Raw genomic sequence first — 12,580 nt, 5'->3', positions numbered from 1 at the left:
TCCTGGCCATCAATTAAAATTCTCATTGCACACAAAAAAAGTCAGAATAAAAGTTAGTGTTAGCAAGCAGAAATTGGAATGGTATCCCCATTGGAATAGTATTTTGGGGAAGAAAAATCCATAAAGAATGGGTTGACTTGGACAACGGTCATCAGTGGCTGCTAGAAGAACTACATGAAAGGCTTTGGAAACCTTTATAATGGATGGATTAGGCTGACAAAACCTGATTCCACTGATCAGCACCTTGACCATGATATGTCTAGGTGTGTGTGCATATGTGAACATTTATGAGTGCATTTATGAGTGTTTAATCGTTCCTGAAGTTCTCTGAGTTTCTTCCATCTGTGGACTGTTGTGTTTTGTTATTTTGGAAAACTCTTGGCTATTTTGTCTTCAAGTATTTTTTCCGCTCCTTTCTTCTTTTATTTATAGACAAATATATTTCCATTGGGTTTTCTTAAAAGCACTATTTGTTTTTATCATACATAAGAAATGAAGTATCTATCTCCTTAAGGTAATGTCTACAAAACAAATAAACTTCTTATTGGTGGTAAATAAAAAAATTTGTCAACAAATAAATGTATTTCCACTGACTTTTTAAAATGCATTTGCTTTTAGCACATATAATAAATTACTATCTACCTCTTTAAGGTTATATCCACCATCAAGAATTGACTCTAATGAGCAAATCTTGACAGCTAGACATTAAAAGCAATGATGTGTTTCTTATAAATAGTTTGGACTACTCTCACATCTATCATTATATTTCCTGAGGAGCTTATGTCTTTCTTTCCTTGGTGGAGATGTTAACTGCTGTTATGATTTCTCTTAGATTTCTTTTAAGCTAGAGTGCCCCCTCCTTCCCTTTCGTTTTTCTTGCCACATCTTATTAAAGAAACTGCGTCAATTATCCTGGAGAATGTCCAGCAACTGCCTCTTCTAGTGTCATCTAACTTGTTTCCCTATCCCTGTATTTCTTGTAAACTGCAAGTCAGTTTTACAGCCTTGATTAGATCCAGGTTAACTCTTGGAGGGGGAGGGGAGACAAGAATACTCCATCTGGGAGCACAAAATACTTAGCTGTCCTACTTTTAATGATGCTAAGTTTCAGTAGTGGATTCAGGCGGTGAAACTCTGATCCCTCAAATGGTAAAGTGCCCTACTTCCCTTTGTTCATATAGTTTAAAACACTAACGAACTTTTCCTGAATCAAATATTTTATTAGGGGATGCAAGTATGATTTTCTAATTCTACCGTTCCTTCCACATTTATTAGCTGGGATTCTTCTATAAAAAAACATTTTCCTTCATAAACCAGCACTATCTGGTTACTGTGAAATAGTTCAGGTAGCCAGTTGCCAGAGTAAGGCATAATAATGTCTTAGTTAACTTGGTGCCTTGGTTAACTCCCATAATGACTGATTTTTCTAAAAAGTATCATTACGAACTTGTGGATTTTTACACGTTTACATTTCACATTTACATCACTTCATCAATCCACTGCAGTCATTATTCTTTCTGATGTTCAATGGTCCCATTTTGGGGAGCTCTTGTCTTTAGTAGCTTCCTGGATTTTTGGCTCAGCAAATGTCCCAGGTTTATCTTACACATTCCCGACCCAGTCCTGGAATCATCCGTTTCTCCAAAGAATCCTGGTACTTCTTAATGAGAAACAGTACTGAAAGACCACAAGAGGGCACTGGGTGAAGAACAGATACTCCTTAATTTTAGTTTACTAGAGAGTAAATGTCAGCCCAGGGGAGATAATAGTTAATTGCCTACAAGAACCTCATTAGTCAATGGCACCATTGAGTTGAGCCCTGACTTGTAGTCCACTGTCTATCCTGATGATTGTGTAGTTTCTTATTTGTATGGTGAGTGAGTCCTCATTATGTCTAAATTATACTCTAAGAATGATTATTTTCCCCAAAACATCTACATGTTACAGTATAAAAACTTTCATCAAAATCCTGTTCAAAAAAAGGAAATCAGACCCCATTCTCAACTCTAATGGCAACTAGTTTCCCATCATGATCAGAAGACAATGTAACGTCCTAACCACAGCCCATGAGACCATCAAATAATTCATTAAAATCCAAGTCTCTGCCTTCATAGAAATCAGTGGCTGATTCTATCTAACTACCTGAAAATCCTCCTTCTGAATTTGTATAGAGATGGTTCAGCAGCCCTCTTAATATAATCTATAGAAACCTCCCCAAAACTAATTCTAGCCATTAAACCTAAAATTTTAATACTCCAATTTTGGAATGTTTCATTCAATGCTCTAGAAAGCAAAAGTTAAAGCCTAATTCTGTACATGTTAGATTCTATGTACACAGCATGGCACACGTAACTAACCACACAGGACCAAGGAAAGACAGAACATAGACAATTTTAGTAAACCATCTTTAGAATTAAATTAACTCTTACTGGTGATAGGAGTTGCATTGTTGGGTGTGTCGGCTCTCAGATACTGAGTCGTCTGGGTAGATGGCTGAGACAGCCCTTGGGAACTACTGCTGGCACTGATGCTGCAAACAATTTTTAAGAGAGAAATACTTGGCAAGTCAGCTTCAATGAGAAATTTCCTTTTTCCATACATACAAAATGCATGTAGCTATTATAACCAGCTTAAAACCCTAACGGAGATCACAATAATGCATGGATCTCTATCACAAATGTTCCATATTGAAATTTTAATCTGCCTCATAATGTAGAGCTCTATTTTTTCCTTCCTTTCTATCTCCATAACCACCAGGCAGGTTCATCATATCATAGTCATTCACAAATGTGGTATTCCTCAGACACCATAGATAGCAGTCCTGAACCTCACAAAATGTTATGCTAGGGAACCATCTCTTAGGAAAAGAGCTCATGCCACTCAATTAGATTGCTTTTAAGAAAAGGAGCATAAGGACAGGCCTCTTTTAATGATGGTCCAAAATCAAATGGCCTACAGATGATGGAGTATGAAAGCAAATCAAACATGCCAACGTGCTCAAAGCTTGGGAAGGGACTTCCTACCTGGTTCAAATCTGTTTAATCATATACGTTTTGCTTCTTCTACTTCCCCAATCCCACCTTTTTAGAATTTACAGAACTTATTAGAAATCTCTAGCACGTGAAGCATTCTATTACGCCATATTCTTTAAGTAATGAGGAGACCCAGAAAATGGTAGGCTCAACTAAATGTGAACCCCATACTCAAGATTACTACAGATTAATGTCCTTTTGTCTTGTCAGTGGACGACGACCTTATCCCAGGGTCACCCTTACACACATTCCAATTTCACTGCCTCAGCCCTTGTAGTTTTGCAGCAGTGGAGAAGTGAAGCATAGAAATTCAGCATGAAGAGTGAAATCACAGGCAGGATGTCATCCCCTCAGGAGCAAGGTCTACTTTCCATGCCTCCCTTAGCTATAGAATCGGCAAAGTCTCATAAGAGGCTCCCAAATTTCCTAAATTGTTTAAATCACCACACCCCACAAAATAGTTCTGTATTTTCATAACCTAATGATTAAAAAAACACATAATGATAAAAAGCTGCTACTCAAAAATTGATCTATATAGGTCTACACATATAGTGGGTATGGGACAGTACAGTGAAGAGATGTAGAGCATAACCTTGAAATCAAAACTGCCAGCACCACCATTTATTAACTAGCTGTATGACCTTAGGCAAAATGCTTCTGGAGCCTCAAATTCCTCATGGATAAAATAACCATAATACTACCTCCTGAAAAGGTTGCTAAAAGGATTACATGAAAAATATAATCCTTTTAGGGCAATGCCCTGCCCTCAAACATACACTTACAAGTTATTATTACTAATTATGCATGTTATTACCAATATTATGCATCCTTAATTCCTGGAACCACCAGGCACCTGTTTTTGGAGTTCTGAGTACATACTACTCAAAGACCACATCGGAAATCAAATCTGTTAAAAGTCCAGGATTCAATAATGGGAAGAGGAGAGAAGCATTATCATCCCCAAAGAGGGGGGAAATAATAGAATACAATTTACTTACCCATAAAATGGGACTAAGAAAACCTACCTCCCAGGATTTTTGTGAGGCTCAAGTTGTATAATATATGTGAAAGTATAATTCAAATATTACCTGCAACCAATGTACAGGTTGAAGAAATATGCACAGACCCCAAATTATTTACTAGTTATTGTGTTTCTCTTCAGCAGCTCAACAGTAGGTGGCACTCTTGTACCACCTCAGAATTCCTGAAAAGCCTGGGCATACAAAGATGTTATGCACTCATCCATATTTAGTGGTCCCTACAATGAGCACAGCACTAATGTTAAGCGATCAGAACAAACCTTTGAAAGCCCAGACTTACTGTTATGAGAGAAGCACGGAGCAGTTGGGGATCGACCCCTGATACCTATTAAATTCAATATCTACATAGCTACATCACATGAGGTAAAAAATGAAATAAAAATGTACACTTGCTAGCACTTAATAGTTTTAACACCAGTCTAAATAAATTATCTCATTTGACTTTCATAAGCAAGTAAGATTAGTTATGAAGACATTAACCTTGCTTTAGCGTTGAAGTTAGAACTTAGGGCAAAGATCATCATTTTCCTTCAGAGCGCTTATTATGATTTTTATTTCTCTATTTTTCTGTGTAATTCATTTATTTAATTATTCATTCAAAAACTATTTACTAAGTGTATACTAGATGCTAGATACTGTGCCAGGTGCTGGGGATACAGCAGTGAACATAAGAAACAAAGATCCCTACCCTCATGAAACCTACATTCTAGCAGGGATTTTTGGTTTAATATCTATCTTGCCCAAGCAGACTGTAAACTCCACGAGGGCAGGAAAAGTACCTATTTGTTCACTCCTCCCTTCCCAGCACTTAAGCCAGGGCCTGGCACAAGAGGCCTCAAGTGGGCCCAACTCTTAGTGAGAGCTCAATTAACACTTACTGAATCAATCAATCAATAAACAGAGAAAAACACCCTTCCTTGGAATAGAAAGCTATAAACCACACAGAAGAGTTGCTGCTGACATGAGCTATTGATATATACTGAAAGAGGGAAAGAATTATTGCTCTAACAGAATGGTTTCCTGTCTCTCTCTACTCATTCCTCATTCAACAAATTCTTCATGCAACATTCATTCAGTGATACCTGTTAGACACTGAATAAGGGGAATACAGAAATGAATAAGGGGAAATAAAAGGGACCCTGTCACCAGTAATGGCAAGGGTGATGGGGCAATGCAGATAATGGAAAATGAAGATATTGCCAAATAACAAGTTCATGTATCCCACAAAGGAGTGAACTCTCCTATAGTTGCAAGCTAACAGGGAAAGACTACAGTATAGACAGGGTGCAGATCAATCCCTCTGTGGAAGGACTTTACAAAAGCTCTGCATCTCCAGAATACACTCATCTGGCACAACACAGAGACTGAGAAGATGAGCTTATAGTGTCAGGAGAGGGAAAGTCACACACTTGGGCTCCAACTGCCCCTGGCATGAGCACACCTCAGGCAGTTTTATTCTCTGCCTCTAAATAAGCTCTGTGTATAAGAGGACTCTGGTTCCTGAGTGTCAGGAATGGAAGAACTCTGTACCATCCCTGTGCGATTCCATGGAGCCATGGGTCCCATCAAACCTCACAGGGCTGCTGTGAGGATTAAGAGGATTAATGGATGTAAAAGCACATGGAACAGTGCCTGGCATATAACAAGTGCTTTATACAATTACAGTACTGAGGTATTACAATACAGCTATTACAACAATAATGAGTCCCTCCTGTTGCTCGGCCCTGGTCCTAGAAGTGCAACCCTGAAAAAGTTATTTAATCTCTTCAAGCCTGTTTCTTTATCTTTAAAACAAGGACAGTACCATACCCATAAGTGGCTGTGAGTGTCAAATAAGATAATACATGTAAAGTGCTTGGTACAGTACTGGTAAATAGCACTCAATGAAATGGTAGCCATTGTTAACTCAGTGACCCCAGCACAGAGGGAAGAAGCAGTGTCTCTTAAATGCTATTAGATTACTGGAGGGGAACTTTCTAGTCACCACTATTAGCTTGCCTGGCATGTAATAAATAACAGCTAGTAGAACAGGAAAGAGATGAAGAAGAAATTAGTCCATCACTACCAACACACTGCAACTTTATGAAAAGAAAAATCATAATAATGGCACTTACTATATGCCAGGCTTGTTCTAAGAGTTTACACTTTTATTTCACTAAAACTTCGCAACACGCCTACAAAGTATGTGCCATGATCATCTCTGCTTTAGAGATGAGGAAAACTGAGACATAAAGCAGCTACAAAACTTCCTCTATCTGGGCCTGTAGCACAGACAGAATTCAGAGACGTGCTGGCTCCAGTCCATGCTCTTAACCACTAGGCTGTACTCTGAAAACAAGTGATGATGAAAGCTGCTTCTATTCAGGCAATGTCTGGAAACATCTGCCTGAAAACTAGAGAATTGGAGCACCAATTCATGGGTGGTAACAAATTATTTCAGCAGCAAAGGTATAAGCCCCATGGATTCTGAAGTTCTTGCACAACACTGATCTCTGTGGGTTCAGAGCCCCCCACCCACCCACAAGCAAGCATTCAAGGAGAATGTGTTTATCAAGACAGACTACTAAATGCCATGCCTTCCAGTGACCTCTAACTCTGCCATATCCTCTCTCAGAGTCCCATCAAAATGTTCCTGTTACTTCACTTCCCCCTCAGTACTTTCTCTACAAAACCCGATTGTAAGTAACACAACCATATATACAAAACATACTCTGAAACACCCCACCCGTGAATTTCCCTTCTCACTCTGACCTCCTCCCTCTTCTTTCTCTACTCAGATAAAGAAAGGGTAACAGAGGGGACAGAGAGTAGTTAGGGGCAGGAATTAATCCAACCAAGATCCCCATCCCCTTGTGCTTTTGTTACTGCCACACATATGCTTACCCACTGTATGTATGGCACCACGTAGGACTGGGAAGTCAGCAGTAAGATGCACTGCTCCCTAAATGGGAAAAGCTTACATTCCAGCAGGAGAGACAAATACACAAAAACTGATTTTAGAAGGAAAAAGTAAAATAATTGCTACCAGAGAGAGAGACAGAGAAACGGAGAGGGAAGGAGAGAGAGACAAAGAGAGGAGGGAGAAACTGATGGTTGGGAGGCTTAAAAAAGAGTTCATAGAAGAGACGGCAATGGAGTTGAAATGTGAAGAACGGTTTGAACCAGTGGAAAATGCAGGGAGCCCTGTGGGCAAAGGAAAGCATGAACAAAAGTCCTGGAGGGCAAAGTGTAGGGCAAAAGTGAGGAACAAATAATCATTTAACTGGAGCGTGAAGTAAGGATGAGAGACAAGGCAGGCTCATCTCCAGACTGTAAAGGAGGGTGCCTTGAAAGCCAAGTCACGAAGCTGAGAATGTCTTCAGTCAGCAACTGGGAATCACTGAGGAGGGAAACGAGAACTATGCACTAGGAAAATAAACCTGTCTATGATTCCATCTTTACCTCTCACCCTATCCTGGCTATAACATCCTCCTGGTCATCTTGACTCACCCAGGCTGGGACGGGCACTTGTTTTATTCCCACACTATAATACACATACCACAATCATCAAATTTACAAACTTTTATAATATGGGTTAATGTCAAAGATTAAATACTTGAAGCCATGAAGTATATCATTATTTTTTTTTTATTCCTAGCGCTTAGCATAACATCTAATCCAGTGTATCTCAAAGCCTACACATTAGACTCATCCAGAAAGCTCTAAGAAAAATACTGACGCTCAAACACCACCCTAGACCAATGACATCAGAATTTCTGGAAGGGGGTACCTAAGTTCTGATTTATTTTAAAAGCTTACCCATGGCTCTAATGTGTGACCAGGTTGAGAACTAATGATTTAAATCATAGCAGGTTCTCAATAAATGTTAATAAATTGGACGGATGGATGGATGGATAGAAGGATGGATAGTGATGGAGGGACAAACTAGGAGGAAGAAACAGGGCTATTTCAAAAAGGTACTAAGAGTCTAGAAGAGAGTCATGTCAAAGGCGATAGGGAAAAAACTGATCTCTACTACTTCTCCACCAACTAATAAACTAATTTCTGACTTCACAGATTTTTAAAAATAAAATTAGAGAAACACAAAGACAGTATTTTTTCAAGTATTTTTTCCCTTGGCTAGGGAAAGCCTCCCACCCTTCTTCCCCTGCACCACTGTGCACCAGTGGGCATGGGTGTGTGTGGGCTCCCATGTAAATGCAAACAACTGCTTTTATTTTTTTCCTTTCCCAAAATATATACGATACCTGTCATCCAGTTCAATCCTTTTCATACTATGAAGGTGCAAAACAGCTAATATTATTGCTACAAGAAATATTACTGCACAGCAAACCCCTACGCTGATATAAAATACACGTGTAGAAGTGGTTGGAGCTGCATGTACAGGATCATCTGAAATAAAAATGAACAGCACATTAAGCTTTTTAAACAAATATCATCAATTGCTTTATGACCTAATATACACAATGAGTACCCTGTTCTTTGTAAAACATTTTCATTTCATGTGTCCATTCTTTGATAAGATGTTACCAGTAGCATGTTGATATAAATTCACACAATTTAAAAAGTGTTTTTGTTGTAGTAAAAGAGGGATTTTAAATAGAACTTTTGGTTAATGAGTAAAATTTACAAGTGGTATACATATAATAAAACATCTATAGCAGTGCTGTCCAATAGGGGAATGCTCTATAGGGTGCATTCCAATACAGCAGCCACTGGCCACCTGTGGCTATTAAGCACTTGAAATGTTGCTAGTACAATGGAGGAACTGAAGTTTTAATGTTATTTCATTTCAATTAATTTAATGTTAAATAGCCACACGTGGCTAGTAATTACCATACTGGACAGCAAGCTCTACAGACCCTTCCTCAACAGTGACACGGAGAGATCAGACATCTTTGTTGCCGATGACCACTAACTCACAGGGGGAGGGATATACAGTAGAGCGACCCACAGGTAAAACAAACAAACCTTTCATCTTTTTCACTTTTGAGAGTAACAGAAATTATTTTGCTTATCTGTTTTTAAAGATAAAAGCAGGAAAACAAGACTATACTCATGAAATAAAATAACAGTCACCTTAATACTATTCAAAAAGAAAGAAAGCCTCAGCAATAGGGGAAATAATTCAAAGACACAGAGACACATGTATATACATACACACAGAAACAACTGAGAAAGAGACACAGAAACAAAGATCCACATGATAAGAGCAAGCAGAATGGAAGACAGAGAAATAGAAACAGAACTGGTGTAACTGGAGATTCATGTAAGTTTTGATGAGTACTCACATCAGAATTCTAGTGAAGAATTTGGATTTTATCCTAAATGATATGGGAAGTCACTGCAAGGCTTCAACCAAAGGAATGATACACATGATCATACGTGAAAATAAAAGAAACAAAGATGACTCTGCATGCTGTATAAAGAACACTGTGGGGAGGAGCAAAAGCAGAAGCAGGAACAAATCAGGTTACTACAGCAGTCCAAGAAAGAGAGAGCAGTGGCTTGGACAGGAGTGTTATGGTGAAGGTGAGAAGTTCACGGATTGGGAAGCAGAGTCAACAGAGTTTGCTAATGGATTGAACCGGGGTAGAAAGAAAAAGAGGAAGCAAAGCTTTGGCTTAAAGAATTAGGTGGATAAGGTACCTTTACAAGCAGAAAAAAGAAGCAGGTTGGGGAAACAGAGAATCAAGAGTTTTGTTTTGTCCAAGAGTACCTAGTACACATCTACATGGAGATGTCAAATTGACAGAAATACAAATGTGGAGTTATGGGGATAGGTCAGGACAAAAGATAAAAGTCATAGCTTTCAAAAACTTAAAAATAAGATTGCTTTCTAAAAGTTAAACTTTGAATCAACAAATAATAAACCAGAACAGATCAATGCAGAGAGACCGAATGGCTTCTAGGGCGGCTAGACTTGACAGCAGCCTGAATGAAGGTATGACTTTCCTTAAGAATGGCACAGGCCGTTCAACCTTGAAGGGGTGGGAAAGGAAGGTCCCAAAGGCTGATGTTGGCAGTATCCATCTCAGCACACTCCAAGGCAGAGGAGAGGGTACCGCTCTGCTGGGCAGGTCCCCAAATGCGCCCCGCCTGACTACCTCCAAATTCCAAGGCTTGTGTATGCACTGTTCCCATTCCCTCACTTTGACATTTCACCTGCCACCACCTAGTCACCCTTCAGGTCTCAGACGAGATGCCACCCTCCTCAGGAAGCTCATCCTCATTCCCAGAGGAGGTTACTTGCCCCCTCCTCAGGATTTCCAAAGCCCCTTGTGCTGGCCTCATCACAGCCTGCCACAAGATACTGTTGTCACTGGTACTGCAACTCCATTTCCTCTGCTACATTAGAAACCCATGGGGGCTTACAGAGTCTGCTTTGTTCAGTTTAATCCTCTGCCTCAATCATACCACCTGGCACATCATAGCCTCTCAGTAAAAGTTAGATGGATGAATACACAGAAAGGGAGGGAAGGAGAGAGGGAGCAACGAAGAGGCAGACAGAGACCAAGGATAAGCAATACTGTATTCTGCTTGTCAGAAATAATAACCCTACTAGCATAAAAGAGACAGATAAAATCACCAGAATTTTACAAGTAAAGTTGGAGAGCAGCAATATTTTAAAAAATAGTTTTATTTTCTTCTCAAAGACAAATCCAAATGAAATATTTCTAAAAGGCAGACAAATCTCATATTATTTTACCTTCAAAAATGGTCTACTTTGAGACAACCAGATGCTTTGTGCCTCTTGAGGTGATAAAAAAGATAAAATAGGAAGCACATACTACCATCTATGAACTATTCTAGCCAAGAGTTAGTTCTCAACCTAACGAAGTACAAAATCTAACTACCAGTTTAGAAGAGAGAAAAACATGTTAAATGATACCACAAAAATGCAGATGTGGAAAATTCTGTGAGACAAATGACTCAATTTCTTCGACAAATAAATTACATTGAAGGGAAGGGGGTGGTTTCTGATTAATATAAAATACATGTCAACCAAATACAGTGTGTGTAGGCTTCATTTGGATCCTGATTCAGGGAAGAAACTATACAAAGACAATTTTGAGACAATCAGGTTAATTTGAACATGGACTAGCTATCAGAAGATATTAAGGAGTTAATTTTGTTACATGTGATAAATCAAATACAAGTGAATAGGTGTTGGGTGATTGTGGCTTGTTTTTTTAATGGCCTTTTAAAAAATTACCTACCCTGAAACATTTATGGGGTGAAATGATATGATGCCTAAGATGTGCTTTAAATTACTACTCTATCCTTCCCCACCCACGCACCCAACTGAAAAAGGAGGAAGGAATCAACGGTACAGGACTGGCAAATGTTGATCATTACTGAAGCAGGGTGATGGTCACATGGGGGTTCATCAAAACATTCTCTTGACTTCTGCATACTTGAAATTCCCTCCCCCGATTTTGTTTTAGTTTACTTCCATAAAAAGAATCTAGTAACATTTTAAGATACTGCTATTAAATTCAGGAAGAGTAGGAGTTAATAATGTATCCATGTCAGAAAAGGAAGAAGAAGTCTAAGTTATACGACCTTACACAACCATTATCAAAAAATAAAAATCTCCTTCAAGTTTCTGCTCTGTAGGTTTAAACAATGTGGATATTTAAGCCTGTATTTTCACCTGGATGAAACTAGCTGAGGGTTACCCAGGCCATGAATTAGATTTTCTATCCTTCTGTTAAACAGATGAAGATCTTACACATATTTCACGTTCATACTTTAATTATGATCATTTGAAATGATGATATAAATTCTTGCTTAAAGAAGTTTTTTAGATCACATGAAATATGTATGAATTTTGCTTTACAAAATTTTCAATATTCTAATAGTTTCATCTGAACATACCTATCTACAAAACATCAGTGAAATAAGCAGCATGGCGTCATTTAATCTTCTGACAAACTGGAAACCACAAAACATCCAAGCTACACAAAACCATGTTCATTTGCAATCCATCATTTTTCATCCCTAATGATGGAAAAAGATAATACAGTAACACTTACAAATAGTTCTGCTAGTGTTTTTGTCCAAGGATGAAGTTTTTACTTCTTCAAGTTCTGAATTAAAAAGGAGATAAAAGATGCTTTAGAAATTCTTTCTTTTCCATGAAAATCCTTAAATACCAAATTATATTTTCTGAATTTTTTCTCACATAGCTTTATGTTCTAACAGAAAAGTCCCTGAACTAAGTAACAAGGTATTTGTTGCAAGATAATAAACATATAGATAGCTAGTGGGAAGAAGCTACAGAGCGCAGGGAGATCAGATCAGTGCTTTGTGACCACCTAGAGAGGTGGGATAGGGAGGGTGGGAGAGAGATGCAAGAGGGAGGGGATATGGGGATATATGTATACATACAGCTGATTCAGTTTGTTATACATCAGAAACCAACACAACATTGTAAAGCAATTATACTCCAATAAAGATGTTAAAATATATATATATATATATATATATATATATATATATATA

The 12,580-nt window shown here is 38.4% G+C and overlaps 1 protein-coding gene across 1 annotated transcript in view; it reads right to left on the bottom strand.

Moving 5' to 3' along the window:
- RYK (receptor like tyrosine kinase) overlaps positions 1-12,580 on the bottom strand; it is a 101,150-nt gene that overhangs the window by 36,013 nt on the left and 52,557 nt on the right. The window contains exons 6-8 of the mRNA XM_024746222.1: positions 12,112-12,165; positions 8,320-8,464; positions 2,430-2,530 (exon numbers count right to left, since the gene is read on the bottom strand). Coding sequence (XP_024601990.1) covers positions 2,430-2,530; positions 8,320-8,464; positions 12,112-12,165 — 300 coding nt within the window. The remainder of the gene's footprint in view (positions 1-2,429; positions 2,531-8,319; positions 8,465-12,111; positions 12,166-12,580) is intronic.

The sequence above is a fragment of the Neophocaena asiaeorientalis genome, unplaced genomic scaffold, assembly GCF_003031525.2.
Source record: "Neophocaena asiaeorientalis asiaeorientalis breed wild unplaced genomic scaffold, Neophocaena_asiaeorientalis_V1.1 scaffold437, whole genome shotgun sequence".
Lineage (NCBI taxonomy): Eukaryota > Metazoa > Chordata > Mammalia > Artiodactyla > Phocoenidae > Neophocaena > Neophocaena asiaeorientalis.
The sequence above is the reverse complement of the archived record's forward strand: the minus strand, read 5'-3'. Positions and strand labels throughout refer to the sequence as shown.